The sequence below is a fragment of the Papilio polytes genome, unplaced genomic scaffold, assembly GCF_000836215.1.
Source record: "Papilio polytes unplaced genomic scaffold, Ppol_1.0 DF821400.1, whole genome shotgun sequence".
NCBI classification, from domain to species: domain Eukaryota; kingdom Metazoa; phylum Arthropoda; class Insecta; order Lepidoptera; family Papilionidae; genus Papilio; species Papilio polytes.
Genome location: NW_013527804.1, coordinates 6,316,667 through 6,335,994, shown reverse-complemented (window position 1 = coordinate 6,335,994; position 19,328 = coordinate 6,316,667). Strand labels below are relative to the sequence as shown.

Sequence of the window (19,328 nt, the reverse complement as noted above, 5' to 3'; positions counted from 1 at the left end):
TTATTGTATACTCTCTACACTCGTATATTAAGAAAAAAAACTATTTATAATGACCGCTTAAAATGAACTTCGATAGATTTTTTTACGACATGCAACCTAATGATACAGTATTTAGTAAATTCTATTTATAAATATCAATTACTTTAATAAATACGTTTTTTTTGCTTCAACATCATCAAGATTACTCTCGTCGTGGTGTCGGCATCACTAGCGTCCTGGGCGAAACTTTTACAACGCCTTACAACTGGGAGGGAGAGTGTTATATGATTGCAACTTGCAGACCTTTGGCGCTTCATTCTAAGGCGCGCTGGGTCACCTAACGTCCAACGTCGGCACTGCCTGTTCTTATCTTATCTTGTCCACTTTATGAACAATCGATCTATCTTCCATCGTTACAATTGTAACTTCCATCTTAACAATGTACTTCTACACTAATAACCCTCAAATAAAGCGCGTAAATTAACTTAACTGAAGGCATTCATGTTATAAATTATTACACATCGCTTCATTACTAAATGCTTATTAACTTGTACCTTGTTATTGACTACTGTTAAAGTTAAAGAGCGTGCGTACACCTGTAACAAAACGATCGCACAACTTTTTAGTCTCGCTTTATGTAGGTGAGCAAACTACATAATTTTAATTGTGCAACTAAATTGAATTTGATGCGAAACAATCGACAATCGCACTACAGTTGTGCGATAGTTTAGTTAAGTGTGTGCGCCCGCTCTTAAAGGTAAAAACTTGCGTCAATCATGTTTATTTAGGTTATTGACACAACTTGTGCGTTACATTATTTACCTGTCAATATTATTGACAACTTACATTTATTAAGTTTATTTAAAAATAATTGATTTTTTTCTTATTCTAAAAACTTTAAATCGAACTTTTAAATACACATTACCAGAAACAGAGATTTATTAACTGAAATCTACACTAAGGGGATGTTTATAACCCTTAAGTATCTCTTAGTGCAGAACCTCATTATACTTAAATGTTTGTTAGTAGTACGTAAGTTTCCATGACATGACCATAACTTTAAGTACCAATAACCTAATGGTTGAGAGACATCGGAATACGTGTTCGAGGGTTTGTTTCCATTGGCATAAGGAAATCTATGCTAATATTATACAGAGGAAAGTTTTGTTTGAAATTAGTAGTCATCTAAACTATCGAATTAACTTTAAAAGCTCTTCCGCCATTATGAAGCTTATTTTACAGTAATAAGCTTTATTTTACATCAACGGGAACGGTATGGATATGACAGAAAAGATTATCATCACCAGCTCACTATACGTCTCCACCGAGGTTCGGAGCCTATCCTAAGTTAGGGTGACTAGGCTAAACTACTAAACTACGCAGGCCAGGTGCGGGTTGGTTGACTTCAAACATATCTTTGAATCTCTTCGCCGATAAGTGCAGGCATCACGATGTTTTCCTTCACCGTACGTCGGGTAAATTATGTACATATGAAAATTCGATAAAAAGACAGAAAAGATTTAGAGACATATATTTGTTATTTGGACAAAGCTGTTGTAGATCGCATTACAAAATCTGGTAATTTTTATATGAAAATTAATTTCAAATGATGAATACATTTTAAATCTGAAAATTATATTTAATATTATAAATTCTAGTTATTTTACTTCTAATCATACTAATATTATAAATGCGAAAGTTTAGATGGATGTTTGTTAAAGTTTGTAGCCTAAACTGCTGAATGGATTTCGATGAAATTAGGTACAAATGTAGATGATCGTCTGGAACATAGGCTACTTGCATATGTTTTATAATCCCGCGCGAACGGAGTCGCAGGCGAAAGCTAGTAGCTTTATAAACTGTTAAAGAAGAAAACAGTAATGCTATAAAACCATTAAGTGTATATCGCTGTTTATTATAATTTAGTTTTAAAGTATACTTCGAATTGCGCCTCGCTTCTTTCATTTATAATGTAGATTTCCTGACTGTTAAATAAATCTTCTATACATTTAGAAGGTATAACTGTACGTTTTAGTATTTAATGGAGATTTGAGAATAAAATGTTTACGGTTGCTTGTCTTTTTTCATTAGTTTTACAAATAAGGGGAGTTAATGTACTATAGGAATTTTGAAGGATGACTTTGGAATAAAACACTTTTTTATTTGTTTTCAATACTCTTGATTTTATTGACATTATTCTCTGGTACATATTACAATTCGTTTAATACAAGAGATTTGTATTTAACAATAAATGTTAAAAGATATTTTAAATTAAGAATTTAACGTTAATAGTTGTTTTTTCGTTAAAGTTATTTAACAGTACTTTTGTAAAACATGCAGATTAGTAAATTAGTATCTGTGAAATTAAAAAAAGACACACGGAGGTTTTATTTGACGAACACTGCATTCTGCCACAAATAACTTTATTATTTTGTAATAGAGGAATAAATCATCATAAGCATTAAAAATACGCATTTACTTTACGAAATTGGTTGTAAATGTTACAAAATATTAAATTGCTTCAATTCAAATGGTCACATTTTATCCACTAAACATTCTTGTCATCAAACTTATCGATGTTTCGTCTGTAAATATTACATTAAAGTATTATTTTATTATTTGTAATAACTATTAATTCCCAAATAAAACGAAGCCCTTGGTAGCTTGGGTCCAAAGTCGTTCAAAAATATACAAACATATTGTATGTGTGCGTGTGAGCAAGTGTGGGTGCCGGGTGAAATTCGACTTGTTCTAAGGAGCAGCGGCGGCAGGGGTCCGCAACTTTGTGGAAACTTAATGCCACTTAAATCAACATTAATTATGTGAGGTATTTTTATTGATACCAAAAAATACTTAGCAGTTTGTTAAATGTTTTTCGAGTTAAATTGACTTTTGTATGTGGCTAACCCTTTTTTGTAACACACAAGACATGTTAAACATGTTTTTAAACTATATTTCGCCCGTGAATTTAAAAAGAAATAAGTAGCCTATGTTTTTATACTAGTACCAAATCTCGTCAAGATCCGTTGAGTTGTTCTGCATATATCTGACATACATCCATCCATTTATACTTTCGCATTTGTTAATATTAGTAAAATAAGCTCTTTACTTATAGAAACAATTCGGAGTAAAGATAGTGAGAACAATATGATGTTGGCATTATGTAATCACTTAAGTTTTAACTTGTTTAAGAACCAAACAGCTAACTTCTCTTCAGACTTCAATAGTATCCTATCACATCAGTCTGTAATTTTTACTGAATATACGTAGATCTTTACAATAGAAGCAAGTTTAAAAATCTAAGTAATATTAAATCGTTAACTTTATCACGGATCCTAATCTATTTGACGTTATGAGTGTGCTCTAAAAAGACACCCAAGTATACAATTATATCAACAAAAACTTAAAATAAGAAATAAAATAAATCACAATGCTTTACAACTCCGAGTGAAATTCCAAGAAACGTTGAAATGGTTTTACTTGAACTTTCAATAAGGAAACTTCAGAACTCTTATAAGCTTAAGATAGGGAAATTAAAAAAATGCATTTTTTAACTACAAGTATATCCAAAATGCCAGCTAACAAGTGGTGAAATAAAAAGACCCCTTTTCCTTTGAATGGAACAAGCCATGTCCTAGTTAATAATATTTAACACTAGGATATGGGTAGCCTAATGCCTAGGGAATTTTAAGTATAAACGCGTTTATTCAGGTCTACCTTCTATGAGGTTACATATACTCCTTTCAACGGCAAAGTCTACCCTTTCTGCAACAGAAATAGCTGTGGAGAGTTTTAAAAACATTGCGTATTTTAAAGTAAAGAAGTACAAAATTCAGAAGTTCTGAATATAATTGAACTGGTTATCGTATGCACTGTTCCTTGAAACACAATAGGAATCAACAAATATAAGCTTGCACTATAGTTACTGTATTAATTAAGCGAAAATTTTTGATTGTATCCGTTGAGAACCATTCAAGTTAATAATGAAAGCTCGCATGGTTTATTGCGATGTGAAATGTTCGCAGTCCCTGCCATAGAGTAATGTTACATGGGTAACAGGTCCGCGGCGGCCATTTTGAAAAAAGTTTTTTAGTGCTTTCGAATTTCGGGTGCGCCTAGGCCGATGACCCCGGGCCCAGTAGGGCCGAGGCGCGACGCCAGCGGCCCATACGAAAAGGGTGCCTAATCATTGTATTTTAAAAGCCATAATCTTAATTATTACTTGTTATAGAAGGATGCATTTAATTTTAAATGTATTTTTACAATTAACCACATATTTTGTAGTTGCCAGTTACTAAAATTTCGTTAAGAAATAAAAAGTTTACTTCTATAGTTTTATAGTATTTTGAAATGAAAAAGAATTAAGTAACTTAGTAACATAGTTTTTAGCTATTTGCTTACGTTTAATTGGATTTTATTTAGAATTCAATTTTGTGTTTCCGCTACTCCGTATTTGTCAAGTACATTATAATTGTTGATTCCTAAACAGAATAAACGATTTTGAAGTGTTAGATACCTTTCTATTTGTATTCTCTGCCGAAATGTCACTGTACATTCAGCTGCATAAATATGTATAATTTACAAAGCTTTAGAAATTCGTATACACATTTGAATTTAAGAAATATAAATGCACAAATCCGACTGTCTGCTTCCGACAACGAATTCATGCTTTATGAAAACGAGCATAAAAAATTGAAACCGTAGGCCTTAAACGAGTTTCTAATTTCGTATATTTTACCAAAATTTACCAAAAAAAAAAAAGAAAGTTTATGTATGTTAGAGTTTGTATCCTAAACTGTTGAACGGGTATCGATGTAATTTGGCATTGACCAGGATATTCTGGAAGAATACATAGATTTACTTTTTTAATTCTACGCCGACGGTGTCGTGGGGGAAAACTAGTGTATATTTATGCAGCTGGATGTATCAATCTCGTTTTGTAAATTAACTGAATATTGTTGTTTTATTCAGTGTCAGAATAGTTTTGTGACGTCATCGTCGTAGTCGATTCAAGTACCGTCTTACTTTTCTTTGAAAATGTGAAATGAGGTGGTCAATTTTATAAAAAATATCAAAACAAATATTTATTTATATCTAAATCTTACTAATATTATAAATGCGAAAGATTAGATGGATGGATGGATGTTTGTTAGAGTTTGTAGCCTAAACTGTTGAATGGATCTCGATGAAATTTGGTATAGATGTAGAGGATAGTCTGGAAGAACACATAAGCTACTCGCTTTTGTTTTTTTAATTCCACGCGAACGGAGTCGCGATCGAAAGCTAGTTTTATATAAATTATAATGAAAATGCGATGCCTGATTTTACCGTAACTTGAAATAGTTTTCGTAACACTCATGATATCACAGACATATGATATTATTAGACGAAAAACCTTTAGAAACACACGTCTTTTTTATTAATCTCTTGTAATTACGCGTATTGTATGAGAACACATCCTATCTCAAAGGCGAGCTAATATAACGTGACCTTTCGCAAAACGGCTCCAAACGGAACGCTTTGTACATGTTTAGGGTAAATAGACCGCGATACATAAAATGTGGGAGGGTGTGAGGGGGACAGGGTTCTAACTTTTCACTTTAAAGGGTTTTTTCGATGACCGCGGGGACGAGGGAGGCGGTCGGGGGCAGGGGAGGGACAGCGGTCGCCCGAACAAATACGTGAAAGTAGAGGACGAGTCTAATTTGATTCCGTTGTACGCAACTGTCTAATGATTTTAATTTTTAACACGGAATTCAAAATAATTGTGAATGTTTTTGGTTATATAATAATACAAAATTGTTCATCCTTTTGTTACAATTGTTATTTTCAAATGGATGGTTTTCCGTATTGAAATTATTGCTGCAATATCGCACTTAGTCATTTTAGCGACCGTTATTTTGATAACAGACTGACCCAAATTTCAAGTGGCAATGCAGTTAGAAGCAATCAGTTTCGAAAGTGTGCGTTTTTTGTAATTTTGTCAGATTTTATAAGAGGCCAATTGATTAATTTTACATTTACATTTACTCCTTGCGCTTATGTAGTTATTAGCGCTTGTCTATATTACTATGCGTAGACTTATTCTGACCAGTCCTTTGTTCTAATAATTATTAAGAGAGGCAATTCACTCCTCAATTGGTAATATTAAAACCAACATAAACATAAAACCTATTGATAGAACACACGGCGTCCGCGTCTTGTAATAATTCACTCGGAATCGCTCATATATAAGAGAATCCGGGAAAAAACATTATTGGCGCATGTAACGACACCTCGGGGCGACGTCGAGAAACACGCGTGTACCATCGCACGGTACAAGACATAGAAGATAGCGTCTTATAAATCAATTACTTAAAGTTCGGTTTTAAAAGTAATGACGTAGTTAAAGTTTTGATATTACTAAAAAAAATACATGCATTTATCAAAATTCCCTTCATAACGTTTACCTAAAACATTATTTTCAAATAAAATGCGAAGAAGTTATATCCATCTCGTACCGATTCTGCGAGCTATAGGAGTAACTTTAACTAGTTTTGGGACTTTATAAAGAGCCTTACTCAGTTTAACATAATATATCTAGCAATAAGTAACCGACGTCTTTGTTTATTGTTACATTAAGTGATGTTTTATTTTTCGAAAGTATAATCGTTTATCGCTCGTTACTTAAAGCGCGGTTTACCGACCCCTATCTAAAACCGTTTTAGAAATAAAACGCGCATAGAAAGCTCCAGTAGGAATTACAGAGGGATTCTCACAACTAATAAATCGAAAAATAATAACGGACTTTCGACCTAAAGCTGATATAACGGGCATTGTTTAAAAAGGGTTGCGAGCTCGTATTCCCGCAGGCGTAGATAACGTTGTTATAAACCTATCGCATATCTAGATAATGCAAAATTAGTTAAATATTTAAAACTGGCTGTAGCACGCGACTTCGCCCACGTAAAGTTAAAAAATAATTGAAATGTAGCCATGTACGCACAGGTAAATTACCTTTCTAATGGTGAAAGATTTTTTTTAAATCGACCTAGTTTTTACGTGATGTAGGTATACAAAAATCCTAAATACAAATCTTTCCTCTTTATAATATAGATTTTTTTAACAAAATTATAAAATAGTTACTTTACTGTAAAAACGCCAGGCTCTAATTAGATATTTTATCCCTTACTGGGACAAATGACAGTCTGCAATTTGATAGAAGACAATATCAAAAGAACAGGACCTATTTATTATCAAGTAATTAAGGCTTGCTTTTTGTTTTTTTTTATAAGCATTTGAGAAGGTAAAACATTCTATATCATTGTCGTTTCAATCCTGAAGATTGACAAATATTACAAGTACAATATGTGAAGATTGTTATTTCACCGAATCCGAATCCTAATTGTATAAGAGATTCTACGTAAAAGGCAATATATTTAGCAAGTCAGCGAAATGGGAAAAAAAGGGTTTTTTTCACTAATGATTTGTATTTCATGAAACCGTTTTAATGTGTGCCTTCGGACATATTTAAAACGTAAACTTTCCCGTGCCCTCCCACGCTGAGGGAGCCCACATTTCGGTAGTTAGCAGGGAGGGTGAACCGGGAAAAAAGATCCCTCTGGAGTGGGGTAAAAAATGCGTAGTTTTAGCTAATCTGCATGAGCGGGCGGACGGGGGGGTTGTTTAAACTGGGCCGAGGGGTGGTTTTAGGGATTTTTAGCGATGTACAAAAATGAGGCGAGCCGGGCGTGCGGGGTGTGTGCCGCGGAATCGGATGTATTATGTTCGGATCTATTTATGTGTTATACGCGATCGTAACGTGACCATCTTTGTCTTAATGAAGCGCGGGATAGTCTCACAAGAAACTATTATGATTAATATAAAACAATTTTCGATGAACTTTCAATTTCTGACGTTTTAAAAAAAAGAACAATGTTTAAATGAAACTATTATTGAAAACAATAGTTTTATATTAATTTTGTTTAGTGTTTAAGCAAAATGAAAACGTAAAATAATAAAGTTTATTAGTGTTTAGTAACACGTAAAATATAATTATTACAGGGGACCTAATATCATTAAAGGTAAGTAACTATTCTCACCTAGACGTCAACATCTAATAATATGTCGTGGAGAACATGTAGAGTTTTAAAATTCGACACAAAATGTTACACAGTTACGGTCCTTTAACTCCAAAATAATCTTAAATTTGAAAAAGAACATGAAATTAAGACTAATAAAAAAAATAAACTACAACCTGTAATTAATAAGAATCTCCTTCAGAAATAATTTCACCATAGTTGGTATAATAGCTACAACGTAGTTCGTAGACAACTATCTGCTACGGCTAACTATAGTAGTGCTACGTGATCTATCGCTACGTAGCATAGATCTGCTACAACGTAGCAAAGACACTAATGTTTACAGTCCGCGTTTTCTTCCTTTTTTTATTATGAAAAATGCAACAGAATAGACTTGCTACATCAATTGATTATAGAGTATTGAAGAGCTTCATACACAGGATGATATACAAAGTATTTTACCTATATACCTCAAGAAGTAAGTATGTGTGCGCGTTCATTTGCATTGTTATCATGGTCTTTTATTTATTTTTTCATACAACAATAAAATCGAATAAAAAACTAAAGCAGTCTGTGGTTTCGTATCCTGCAAGATCGTACATCTTCATTTCCATCGCATTATTCATCATTATTGGTTTAAAAACTATAAAATTGAAGGAGCCCTAATTAAGAGCGAGCTGGCGGCGCTGCGGGACGGTCCCGCTCCGCCATGCAGCCTTGGTTACATTAAACCCCCCGCGTTAATATCGGTTACCATAGCAACGGGCCGATTACTGCATCTACTCGATTTTTCGCCGCTTTTTCCGTTGTAATCAAATGAGGTGCGACGTGTGTGGGGTGTGTGTGTGGGGTGGGAGTGGGGACAGGGGGTCGCGGGGGTGTCACGCGTGTACTCAATTATCCGCAGTGAATCAATAGCGATGAGATGAGGGTAGTTCGGATCGTGACGCACGTAGAGGCTTTTTAAAATTAAGTTCGGCTGTGTAATGTGCTCTTAATTTTTCGATCGCGCTCGACGAACTCTCTAGAGCCTTTACGTACCGATTCATTTTATGTACACGTCAATGTACACTGATTTAGTCTAAAGGTTTTGCTACTTTGGGTTTAAGCTCTTATAAAAAATGCATTTTCGAACATTCCCAATGTCTGGTAACATCAAACAAGAATATCGTTTTGTGCAAATAAACAGTTGAATTAGCTGCGAAACCAGCCTTTAACCACGATCTCAACTAGGTGGATCGAATAGATAACAATACCTACAACAAACAATCTGCAATGTACTAACGGCTAGAGAGCTTGTTAGCGATTGAGTGACTGTACGCAACTAAAAGACTAAGGGGCGCCTCACTTCTTGCAAAGACTTTTATGAAACTACCCCCCCCACTACTACTTCCGTTATTATTATTTTGTAACAATACAATAATAAGCTTATATATCTACAAATGTAATCTTTTTATTTCTCTGTACCTTTGTTCCTATTATTTACAACCTACCAAAGTAGCACATGATCCTTAAGTAGGGGTTTCAAACAGTTTTGTATTAATTGTTAAAATATTAAATTATTTAATACATCAAAGCTAGATGTTCAATCAAGTTATTTACGTGATCTTTCGTGTTTCATTGATTACCATGATACTTATTTTAATTACTTAGGAAGGAAACTTAAGGAAACGAAGCTCATAACGCACTGATAAAACTTACAATTTAAGTTAGTAAAATAATCTTAACCATATTATCGTTAAATTCACTTTTTATAAGTTATTTTAATGTAGTTATAATAAAAGGAAACGCAAATAATATCAAATGATACGTCATCTCACGGATTCTCCAAATACTAGTTGAAGGAGTGAACTTTTAGCTTTTATCGAAACGATGGTTTAATATAAAATGATTATTCCTCCACCCGTTAGATGGCGCTTTTCCACAAAAAGAAATTTAGGTCTTTCCAGAAAACCATAATAATTTTCTAATTTAGTTCGGACGCTTACAAATCTAGAAGTTTCTACACTATTTTTTATAGAAAATTTTGGGGACTTGGGGTTAAAATAAAAGCTTTTTTGATCCGCAACTTACTTTATTTATAAAAGTAAAACTATGAACAAAAAAATTACGCACTTTACATTGCAAAATTAAAACAATTTATTCTTAAATTTTTTTACGTTACAAATAATATGAATATGTATACAATATAACTCCAATTATCGTACTTAAAGCAGTAAGGATAGAGTTCAAATTTGTTTGGCACGATATTCGATAATTTAGGACGGCACTAACTACGTAACGTAAAATAAAATAAAAATCAACAATTTAGAAAAAAAAATAGCAAAGAATAAACAATATTAAAATAGAAGAACAACAAAAAAACCTATGTTTACAACATATTTACATAGCAGTTATTCTGACCGTTTTAAATAACAATAAATGAAAAAAAAATGACTAATCGCTAAGAAAAGTCATAATTTACATACATATGAAATTTTAAACGTTTTATTGTTCTTAAATTACTAGTGAAATTGGTGTATTTTGAGGCTTGATTGATTGACAATTATTTCTATGAATTTTGTACGAAAGCGGAATTCAATACAAAATATAAACGTCTCTACATACATCGAGGTTTAGGTTAAGCGCCATCTGCGCTCGGCCACCTCAAGCCCGGTGGATCTGTAAATGCCTCTACACGGCAAACAGTGGCCATTCAGTCACAAAAATATCTACATACATTAAAATTATTGTATTATTTGTTAAAATCTAACAAGATTCAATAGCACATTACTAAAAGAACAGAATAAATTCGAGTCTTCCCATTAAATAAATTAAGAACCCTACATTGCATAAAATTAATAAAAAGAATTATTCACAACGTTTTTGATTTATAAAAACATAAACGCGCATTTACGTTAAGTTTATTGACATTAAAGTAACTTAACTGACAGTTGAATTGCTTGAATAATAAAACTCAGATTGTCACTTAAAAAGGTTAACAATGCTATATAACTAACGTTTCGTGCATATTTTGTATTAGGTATTATATGAAAATTATCTACCAACCAAGCCGAGTGATCCTTAACCTATGAGTATTCTAAATTCGCTACGAAACAAAAATCTCTCATACACAATCATTTCTCTACAATTTACTTATCTACTTATCCTTGTGCGATCAGCATTTAAAATTCCTCTATTCATATTATGGCAGTAAATAATAAATCAAGAGTAAACAGCTACTTTTTAAGATAGCGCGTACCTCGTCTTTTATTCTTACGTCTTTTATTTTATTTATCTATATACAAAAATATACAAAGAAGTGTTTGTTTACGCTTTATTATAATAATCTATACTATTATAATAAAGTGTAAACACACACTTCTTTGTTTAATAAATAAAAGTTTTAATAAAAAGCCGTACACTTACGTCACGCTCTAGGCTATGTATTTTCACGCCATTAAACTTAGGAGACAAATATTTTGGAAAAAAAACTAATGTGAAAAGAGACCATAAATTGCTTTCAACATGAAGGAAACAAGATTGTCGAGGTTTGCCATGTCATGTCATTTTTTGACCGACTTCCCAAAAGAAGGAGGTACTCAATTCGTCGATATATATATATATATATATATTTTTGACATTTGCTATCAATATTTTATATAATTTCATGCGGATGAAGCCGTACGGGGCAAGCTAGTATTTAGATAAACCAACAGGACAAAATTTAGACATTTTTACACAATACAATAAGTAACATGCAGATAATTTATCCCAATTATACACGACATAAATAGAAAAATAACAACAACAGTAAAAATAGTACAATAGTAGACAGAGTATGTTTTTATCTATTTTTTATTGAACCCAAAACATAAAAATGTAAACGATAACCTCTCGTAGATGTTCTTTCAACTGCATCCGTTTTCTTCAGATGGGATCGTGGTCAAGCGCTAGCTTAACAAAAATACATAGACATATACTCTACCTTCTATATGTCACTGCTTAGAAACAGTTATCTCTATTAGTTCAAATCCTTACCATCATCGGGTACTGTTACCGCCAAAATGGCCAACATCAAATAGGCACAAATCACGGCTTATAGCCAGTCCGTTGAAGTTTTTGGTGTCTTCGTTTGCATTGTAATAACACCCTATCACTAGGTATATGCCACTGCATTGTAATCTCGTCTAAAACGTTTGGGGATACCTAGCGTTCATTCTAATGACGTCATTTCAAAGTTTCACAAAATAAATATATCCATTCCGAATGGGGTTCTATTATAAATTTGTACTAACCTATATCTTGACTAACAATTTACTTAACCTATTTTAAGATAATGATGCAATAAAATTAAAATATTAACAATGAAAAATGCTTATCAGCGTACTTTAGTATTTTACGATTTTGATGTTTTACGAGTTTTTTATTTTGCTTCAAGAATTAACTTTCTTATGGTTTTCTTATAAAGTATCTGATAAGCATTTATGAGCAGAAAAGCCGCTATGATTATTTTACGAATATAACAATAATAACAGTTACGAGATTACCGCCATGTGGCGTATGAAATCGACTACCATTATTCCGATAGTCGTTTCGGCACACGGGCTGATAGCGAAGAGCTTCGACCAACACCTCAAGAAGCTCTCGCTAGACAGTTGGATTAAGGGCCCGATTCAAAAGGCGGTTATTTTAGAAACCGCACGACTAGTGAGGAGGTTCCTGTCTCTGCAGCCCTGACCACTGGTTGCTTGAGTCATCGGATTCCGCAGCCGGTGGACTTACTGTTTTTTTATATAATATGTTTTATTTTGTTATTTTTTTAAGAAAATCATGTGAAATGTATTATATATAAAAATAAGAGAATAAAGATATGAAGAAATATATAACAGTTATATTAAAAATACGATAATCTACTAATAATACAGAAATACCATATCAGATATTTGTAGAGAAGTAGAATGTAGAGAACTATATTTAAGTTTGTAGAGTTCCCTAAATATAGCAGCATTATACAAATATATACTACACTGATTAATAGAATATCAAATTTTGGCAACATTAAATATTAACAGAATAAAACAGAGTCAATCAGAAAACAACACTAAAGCTTATAGCATACAATTATTTAGAGAACATTTAGAAAAATCCTGAAATAAACCTCAAATTCCTTATCTGACATAAAACTAGTAGAAGACCTTAAGAATAGATAAAAATAAAATTATATCTAAATACTTGATCATAATTATGTTATTTAATAAAAAAAATATTAAATTAAATGCTGGAGGAACCCATTTTAAAATGCATCAAAAGAAATTCGATTTACTTTAAAAATTTCTGTCCTATCTCTACTTAAATGTATAATATAACTTAGGCTGCCAACTTTAGCTGGTGCTATCAGACTTGCCGGACTCGCTCTCCTCCGTGATGGTGATCATTGGCGGAGGAATGTCGTAACCGAAACCTTCCGGTGACACCTCATTTTGTAACTTCTCGAATTTCGGAGATCCAGTCAACATCACCTCCTTCACTGACTCATAAACATCTGTTCGGATCGTTGGCAAAGAACCTTTTTTACTCTTACAAACATCTTTTAAAGGTAAATCTTCCGTTTTCTTCTCCATTACTTCAGACGAAGGTTTGTTGTCTAAATTTAAAGGGGCAAAATCACTTTTATCTTTCCTTTCTGGGCTTTTACTCTTTTCAAACATTTGTACAGCTACTCCATTTTCCATCTTTCTTTCTTTCAAATCATGTATATGTTGCAAGCTGTATTCTCTAGCTTGTACATCAGAAAGTAGAGGCCCGTCAGTAGATCCTTCGATACAATAACCAGGTCCTTGCAAAGCGTCGCTACCAATTATAGAATCCTGTTTAAAAATAGCTGCAGTGACGACTGGCTTATAGGGATCAGTCGGTGTCTTGCCTATCAGTGGTTCCTGGGAATTATCATGAGTAATGCCATCGGTATCATCTTTTGATATATCATAACCAGTGTAAACTGGATATCCAAATGGTCCCTGTTCATACCCCATCTGACTTCCGTATGAGTAGCTGACATTATGAGATCCTATCGAAGACATACTAAGATCAGAAATTGAAAGTCCAGTACTGGATAATGCTAGCGCCTGTCTATCGAATTTTTCACTACTCCTTTCACTGTCTTCTTCTATAATTCTCCTTTCTAACTCTTCTGGTATGCGATGTATTAGGGCTTGGTTTGTGGATATTTGAGGATCGTGAGGCGGTGAGTTCTGGATCGACTTGCACGGTCTGTATACCGCAGACTGCTGGACTTCCACCACGAATATACCGTCGTTGTCTGGAGAATACTTCATTTTTGTTTCGCGACCGTTCTTCGTTATGTCCTGTAAAGGTAATACTTATATTAATGATACTGTGTTAAATTCTTCTATCTTTGTGTCTTTTATTTTAATAACTATCCTTGTTCATAGCATAAAATCTGAAATTAAACTACAGTTTTCCGCAAAAATAATTTTACGCAATGTAATTTTGCTGACGAAAGGCTAAGGCTCGAATAAGCCACAATAGAGGACATTCAGAGAAAAATAAATATAAAATTCGCATAAAGGTGCAAAACAATGACACAATCGTAAGAACGAGTTCCCATGCAAACTAGAATTTACACAAAGATATCATTGAAGTGTTTCTTAGAATAGGAAGTGAGCATTCCTGGGGATCATTGACCCCCAAAACCCGCGTCGCAGCAAACTGAGAACAATAAACTACAACTGCTGACACGACCATGCTTTATGACAGAATAATGTATGAGAGTAGCTGAAACGATTTGCCTGCTTCGTGTATTTGTTAAGCATTGAAGCTTCAGTACTAAATTTCAATTAAAATATGATAACAAAACATAAAAAAGGCGGATGTTTGTTAAATCAAGGAGATAACTTCATAGCTTAATAAAAACTATCTACTTTTATATTCAACGATTTCTTTAAGAACTATTCAACAACTAACTCTCTTAATTAAACTAGTTTATAAATTATTTTAATTAAAACTTAACCAGTGGTGAGCTAGATAAATAACTTTAGATCTCATTATGGCGTGTTACTCAAAGTTTTGCCGTTACTTAGCTGTGTAGTTAAACGATATTTTATTTTGAAACTTATAACGTAATGAAAGTTTTAATCATAGTAATTAAATTTTAATATTTTTCCATGAGATTCTTTGAAATTTCAAATCATATTATTTTCCTCGAAAAAATACAAACAAGAAACTACTTGTGGTTTTATTGAATTTATTACATTCTAAAGAGACGTTAAAAATAAACTCGCTTCATTATTTAAATAGTTTTTATCGGAAAATAAATTATTTGAACTAAAAAGGCATTTACTTGATTATATACAAGCTTCACATTACAAATTATTAAAATAACAAGTACTGAAGTACACCATAGAGAATACTCCAAGTAACTCAAAATGTATCTATACTTTAGTGTTAAAAAAAACATAAATAAAATGGAATCTGGAACTTATTTGGGTTTTATACGAGATCTTAATTATTAAAATAACACCGTCAAAAGTAAATTTAAGAAATTAATAACGTTAACATCTTAATTGTAAAAAAATGTCCGTGATAAAAACATATTGAATGCGAATTAAATGACCTCTAAATATAAGATTTCAGTTGTATCGTTAAATGTTCGTCAATGAGTGGTTTCGTTTACTTTATAAAGTCATAGGAGTGAAAGCAGAAAAACATATCATTTTTTACTCGTACAACTTGTTGCAATTATTGGTACAAGTTGACGTAAGAATTTCAAGACATAGTCATAATTTGGAAGTCGTTTATTTTATTTTAAATCTTAATACTTACTTACTAGACACCAATTTTCAATATTTACAAAACTTGCTTAAAAAAGATGCAATTTTCCATATACAAGTTTTATTTCCTCTTCTAATAAAAATTCGGAGTCTACACTTCCCTTGTCCTTTTTCATTACCTCTAACCTTTTATCAACATACCATCTTACTAATCATACTTATATTATAAATGCAAAAGTTTAGATGGATGGATGGATGTTTGTTAGAGTTTTTAGCCTAAACGGCTCAACGGATCTCGATAAAATTTGGTATAGATGTAGAGGATAGTCTGGAAGCAAACATAGGCTACTCACTGTTGTTTTTATTTAACTCCACGCGGACGGAGTCGCGGGTGATAGCTCGTAATATTATAAATGCAAAAGTTTAGATGGATTGATGGAAGTTTGTTAGAGTCTGTAGCCTAAACGGCTGAACGGATCTCAATGAAATTTGGCATAGATGTAGAGGATAGTCTGGAAGAACATATAGGCTACTTGGTTTTTTTTTTATTACCACGCGGATGGATTCGCGGGCTAAAGTTAGTTAAAAAATAAATTACAATTATTTTCTCTAGATACGAATACATACGTTTCGTTCTTCAGTCTCCACGATGAGATGATTGTTCTTGAGTGTCATAGTGAATATAGAGCCATTGCCGGGCGGTGACTCTTCTTCCTCCAGCCCCTCTAGCCTTCCGCCTACACTAACGCCATCTTCACTCGATTTTAACTGAAACATATAGTTTGTATTTACCTTAAATAAACTAGATGCTGGGGAAAATAGGTCAGACTTGTATAATTGTTTTCGAAAACAAAACATAACTAAAAACAAAGTACAAACAAATATTAAATAAAGTCACATAAATAAAACAAGAAGTAACAATTAAATTGTTTACTCTTAAAAACAATCATTTTGATTCCAGTGAAGTCCGTGATTTCATGACTCTGGGACTGAAGGTAACACTAAACATTAACTTTTTTTATCACCATATTAAATGTTGTCCGTGTGTAACATTATACTTTGGGCAAAGGTTACGTCGTACAATAAGTTACCTGAAGATTTCATCGCTCTAAGAATATAGTAGCTTTTCAAAACAATATTATTAAAAGAAAAAATATTTAGCAATAATAAAACAGAAAACTGGAATCGTCTAAGAAAAGGGTCGTATTTCGCAGTAATTGTAACCAAATAACAACGATAATAAAAATTGCGAATTTTCTTCAAAATCTCGTAAACATGAGAAGGATTTTGCTTTTGTTTTTCTCATACTAGCTGTTGCTCGCGACTTCGCCCGCGTGAAATTAAAATATAATAAAAACACAGCCTACTTTACTCACAGATTAAATTACCTTTCTAATGGTGAAAAATTTTTTTAATAAAGATATAGACCAGCAAAAGATCTTTAAACAGCGTCAGTCTAATGTTTTAATCCATAAATATTACTTTCATCGCTCGAAGCAAAACTGATGACTAAGGAGAAGTGACACAGAGGGTTCTATTTGCCGCCTCGCCTTTTGGAGGTCGCTAATGATTTGCGTATTGATGAATCGTTCACCTCCGCCCACGTACAGACGCAAGGCAAACGCTGAAGCGATAAATGAACTTACGAAGTAAACTGCTTGATGTATGTCCTCTGTGAATCTTGTTGTTGAATAACGTTACAAATAAACAAAAGTATTTTTAATTCATTTTGTTTTAACAACTTTTTTCAACAAATGTACAGTTACTCAATTTCAATTCAAACTCTGCACTTATAACGTCAATTGAATTTTAATGTTCTGTAAATTTTATCGCTTTAATCTTATAACTTGATTAATTTAATAAAACCAATCGTTGCTGGTCCCTAAAACTATGTCTAATTCTTTTTCTTGCATTAAAATGAATATGTAAGTGCAACGCAAGGTAGGTCTTGATTGAACGGTTTTGTCGTTTCACATCATAAGAATTCATTGCATTTTTAAAGAACATGTTTTAAATAATTGATTGTCAAATGAATGTAAGTTTTAAACTTGAGGAGATAAAGTTCATATTTGATTAAATTGTTTCACAGATTTTTAATACAAGTTAAGTTGCAAAAACGTTCGTAAAAAAAACTGTGGTATTCCGATTTTTGATAGCTAACGCACCGCGTCCAGGTGTAGACGCCCTGACGGACGAATAATGAGTTATTTTATTACAAAAATTGTCAAGAGTTCATTTTGAGATGATAATGCACATTTCATGAAGTAAATAAAATACTTCACTTAATAAAAACATCTTAAGTTTTGTGATAAATTAACTTTAAAAAAAAATACGATAAGAAAAAAAATGCAAATTTTGAGTTGCAATTATTTTTAATGATGGCAAAAAGTAACGTAGAAAAAAATATACGATTTTGATTGTATTTTTACCAACTAAGATTATTAAATAAATAAAAAAACTTATTGTTTGTATTAAAGCTTTTTCTTGTGAATGCGTCCGCACCGACATGAAAAAATCCTAGGAAGTAGCATAAATATTCTTCTAGACTATGTACTATATCTATACAACAAACATCCATCCACACAAACTTTCGCATTTATAAGCGTATGTAAGAACGCCAAATAAAGAAACCACGTTACGGAATGTATTTGTAAAATTCCTGATCAAAAAATACAAAATAAAAGAAACACAGATAACAGTTCAATAATGTATCACACTGTACCCAGATTTCCTAATTAACACTTACATGTAACATAAAGGTCACCTTGGAGCCTAGATGGCAGTTACATCTAAGCGAGGATGGGGTCGATGGCCGGTCGTCGGCCGCAAATTTCGGCCAACTTTTTTTGCAGCCGCGCAGCCTCTTGCAATCGAGTTGCACTTTTTAGATGCACCTACTCTTGCTATACCACTATCTAACAACCGAACAGCAAACTGAATGGAGTAGACATGAGATCGTGTAATATTCATCATTCCAAGAATTTATTGTCACATACACTTACGAATGTGAACGTAATACAATTCGCGTACTCAAAAGATATACTTCTATGCTCATCTTCTGTGAAAATAGGAGTCATTCTGAAAAAAACTTATGTATAAAAAAATCTGCTTTGATTTCCTACTGCTTTAAGGCATCTTTGTTATGCAGGACCAGGCTGAAACCATTACACTATTTTTATTACTACATCACAATAGCGACATCAAGCAAGGAGTTTTATTTACGTTACTTAAAGAGGATCTAGCATCCCACACATCAGATTATCACAAAGAAAATAAAGACAAATATTTTTTTATGAAGTTCATTAAATAATTTTAGCAAGGTTTCATCTCCACAGTACTTTTGTTCACGCATGCATGCGTCGTCGAAGCCAGTTTGACTAGATTTTTGGCAACGGCCGAGTGGGCTGCTTCCCTCCCCCGCCCTCCGCACTCCGCACCCCGCGCCCGTTTCAGTCTCACCTTTATGTCTTTAACATCTTAGAGCATAAGATTTAAAAGAAAATTTTATAAGTTAAGT

The 19,328-nt window shown here is 32.9% G+C and overlaps 1 protein-coding gene across 2 annotated transcripts in view; it reads right to left on the bottom strand.

Moving 5' to 3' along the window:
- Nucleotides 1-13,079: 13,079 nt before the first annotated feature.
- The window catches only part of LOC106108816, a 32,474-nt gene continuing 26,225 nt past the window's right edge, over nt 13,080-19,328 (bottom strand). For both annotated transcript variants that reach the window (XM_013290092.1, XM_013290093.1), the window contains exons 5-6: nt 16,439-16,579; nt 13,080-14,386 (exon numbers count right to left, since the gene is read on the bottom strand). In XM_013290092.1, the coding sequence (XP_013145546.1) occupies nt 13,403-14,386; nt 16,439-16,579 (1,125 nt within the window). In that variant the 3' untranslated portion in view covers nt 13,080-13,402. The remainder of the gene's footprint in view (nt 14,387-16,438; nt 16,580-19,328) is intronic.